The 2,828-nt window shown below is 55.8% G+C and overlaps 1 protein-coding gene across 1 annotated transcript; it reads left to right on the forward strand.

The window, feature by feature from the left end:
* The first annotated feature begins 484 nt into the window (after positions 1-484).
* Positions 485-2,093, forward strand: LOC113914569 (aspartyl aminopeptidase-like). The gene is given in 3 exon segments (XM_027579912.2): positions 485-499; positions 587-1,671; positions 1,673-2,093. Coding segments are annotated over 3 exon segments (1,419 nt in total). The 5' UTR covers positions 485-493; the 3' UTR covers positions 2,001-2,093.
* The last annotated feature ends 735 nt before the right edge of the window (positions 2,094-2,828 follow it).

The raw sequence follows: 2,828 nt of genomic DNA on the forward strand, positions 1-2,828 counted from the left end.
TCCCTCCCTCCTGCTTCCTGGGATCACCTCCCACATAAATCATCCTCACCCACTCCATGTCTCAAGCTTTGTTTTGGGGATAATCTGAGACAGACATATCCCGTGTAAGGTGGCCAGTGGACACTCAGGTGGGGCTTTTCCTAAGACAAATGTAAATCTGACTCCAGGACCCTAGAGAGAGGCTGGGGGTTGAGATACAGTGTTAGGAGTCATCTGCATGTGCAAGGTGATTGAAATTAGGGAAGCGAATGCAATTGTCCAGGAAGGAAATGTGTGTGGGGGGGTGTGGTGCAGAAAAAGGAAAGATAACATGCCTTGGGGAATTCTCCATTGGCAAGGGGTAAGGATGGAAGGAAGTGGAAAGCCAGCATGGAAATGGAAAGTATATGCACCTGGCCCCTGGAAAGTCTTTAAAAAATATCAACCGGCGGGCTTAGGGGGCGGGCCGAGCACGGGGGTTAGGGCTAGCGGACGCGGGCCCACGCGTGGGGCCATGCAGGTGGGTGTCCACGGCCCACCCAGCTCTAACTCCAATCCCAGACCCGGCTCGGAGCCGGCTCAGGCCTAAGCTCAACAACGCGCTGAGGTGGCCATGACCGGTAGGGCCCGCAAAGAGGCGGTGCGGGCCGCGGCCCAGGAACTCCTCAAGCTCGTGAACCGGAGCCCCTCTCCTTTCCACGCCGTGGCCGAGTGCCGCGGCCGCCTCCTCCAGGCTGGCTTCCATGAACTCAAAGAGACGCAGAGCTGGGATATCAAGCCGGAGAGCAAGTACTTCCTGACCAGGAACTCCTCCACGATCATCGCTTTTGCTGTGGGAGGCCAGTATGTTCCTGGCAATGGTTTCAGACTCTTTGGGGCCCACACGGACAGCCCCTGCCTCCGGGTGAAAGGACGGTCCCGCCGCAGCCAGGTGGGTTTCCAGCAGGTTGGCGTGGAGACCTATGGTGGTGGGATTTGGAGCACCTGGTTTGACCGGGACCTGACCTTGGCTGGACGCCTCATTGTCAAGTGCCCTACCTCAGGCCGGCTGGAACAGCAGCTGGTGCACGTGGACCGGCCGATTCTCCGCATCCCCCACCTGGCCATCCATCTGCAGTGCAGTGTCAACAGGAACTTTGGGCCCAACATGGAGATGCGCTTAGTCCCCATTCTTGCCACAGCAGTCCAGGAGGAGCTGGAGAAGGGGACCCCTGAGCCTGGGCCTGTCAATGCTGCAGATGACCGGCACCACTCGGTCCTCATGTCCCTTCTCTGCACCCATCTGGGACTGAGCCCCGAGGATATCTTTGAGATGGAGCTTTGCCTTGCTGACACAGCGGTCCTGGGTGGTGCCTACGAGGAGTTCATCTTTTCCCCTCGGCTGGATAATCTGCACAGCTGCTTCTGTGCCCTGCAGGCTTTGATCGACTCCTGTGCGGCCCCTGCCTCTTTGGCCGCGGAGCCCCACGTGCGCATGATCGCTCTCTATGACAACGAAGAGGTGGGCTCCGAGAGGGCCCAGGGGGCACAGTCATTGCTGAGAGAGCTGGTGCTGTGCCGAATCTCAGCCTCACTCCAGCACCTGACAGCCTTCGAGGAAGCCATCCCCAAGTCCTACATGATCAACACAGACATGGCCCACGCCGTGCACCCCAACTACCTGGACAAGCATGAGGAGAACCACCGGCCCCCCCCACAAGGGCCCTGTGATCAAGGTGAACAGCAAGCAACGCTATGCCTCGAATGCAGTTTCAGAGGCCCTGATCCGAGAGGTGGCCAATAAGGTCGGGGTGCCCCTGCAGGATCTCATGGTCCAGAATGACTCTCCCTGTGGAACCACCATTGGACCTATCTTGGCTTCTCGGCTGGGGCTGCGGGTTCTAGATTTAGGCAGCCCCCAACTGGCCATGCACTCCATCCGGGTGACCGCCTGCACCTCAGGAGTACTCCAGACCCTCACCCTCTTCAAGGGCTTCTTTGAGCTCTTCCCTTCTCTGAGCCATAACCTCTTAGTGGATTGAGGCCTCTTGGAAAGACTTCTCTTGCACTTGAGAAGTGGTCAGCTGAGCTGAAGCTGGATTATTAAAGTGGATTTCTCACTCAGAAAAAAAAAATGCCAACATTTCACTAGAGAGTCACTGATGTAGACTCTTCAGGGATGGGGGCTTCTCTTCCAGTTAGACTGATGATGGGGAAAAGAGGGAACAGAGATCATTTGATAGCCTGAGGCAACAAGGTAGGGAGGAGGTGTCTTTAAGTACAGAAGAGATGTAGAGGGGATGTATCCCAGGTAAAGGGAATTAAGCCAATGGGAAGGAAGACAGTAAAGATGCAAGAGAAAGGGAATAATATATGGAGAGGGACTCAGGGGAGGTGAAGGGATCGAGAACACAAGTGGGGTCACAAGAACTTGGCTTTAATAAGGAGAACTCATTCATCCAACCATCCAACAGGCATGGGTCAGGTCCCTTCTGTGCTGCCAGGATTTGCACTAGGACCCTTGGCATCCGAAGGGGGGCAAGGCACAGCCAGTCCCCTCTAGGAGTGAGGAAGGGCGGTACGAAACAATCCCTGGAAACGGGGTAGGTTCTAGAATGGAAACATGTATGGTGGAAAAGAAAGAAATGCTCCTGCTTTAAATAGCACCTCTGACTGCTTACCCCCTGGTTTCAGTAAACTGAAGGAAGCTCACCTCCCAGGGGCTCAGTTGTCTCACCTTCCCCCACTCCTCCCCTGAGCCGTTGCAACAATCCGAGGAGAAAGGCATTGTGTGGCAGCACCTAGCACAGTGATGAGCACGTACTAGGCCTTCCAAGCTTAGCTTTCTTTCTTCCCAGGGCAAAGCACAA

The sequence above is a fragment of the Zalophus californianus genome, chromosome 11, assembly GCF_009762305.2.
Source record: "Zalophus californianus isolate mZalCal1 chromosome 11, mZalCal1.pri.v2, whole genome shotgun sequence".
NCBI lineage: Eukaryota > Metazoa > Chordata > Mammalia > Carnivora > Otariidae > Zalophus > Zalophus californianus.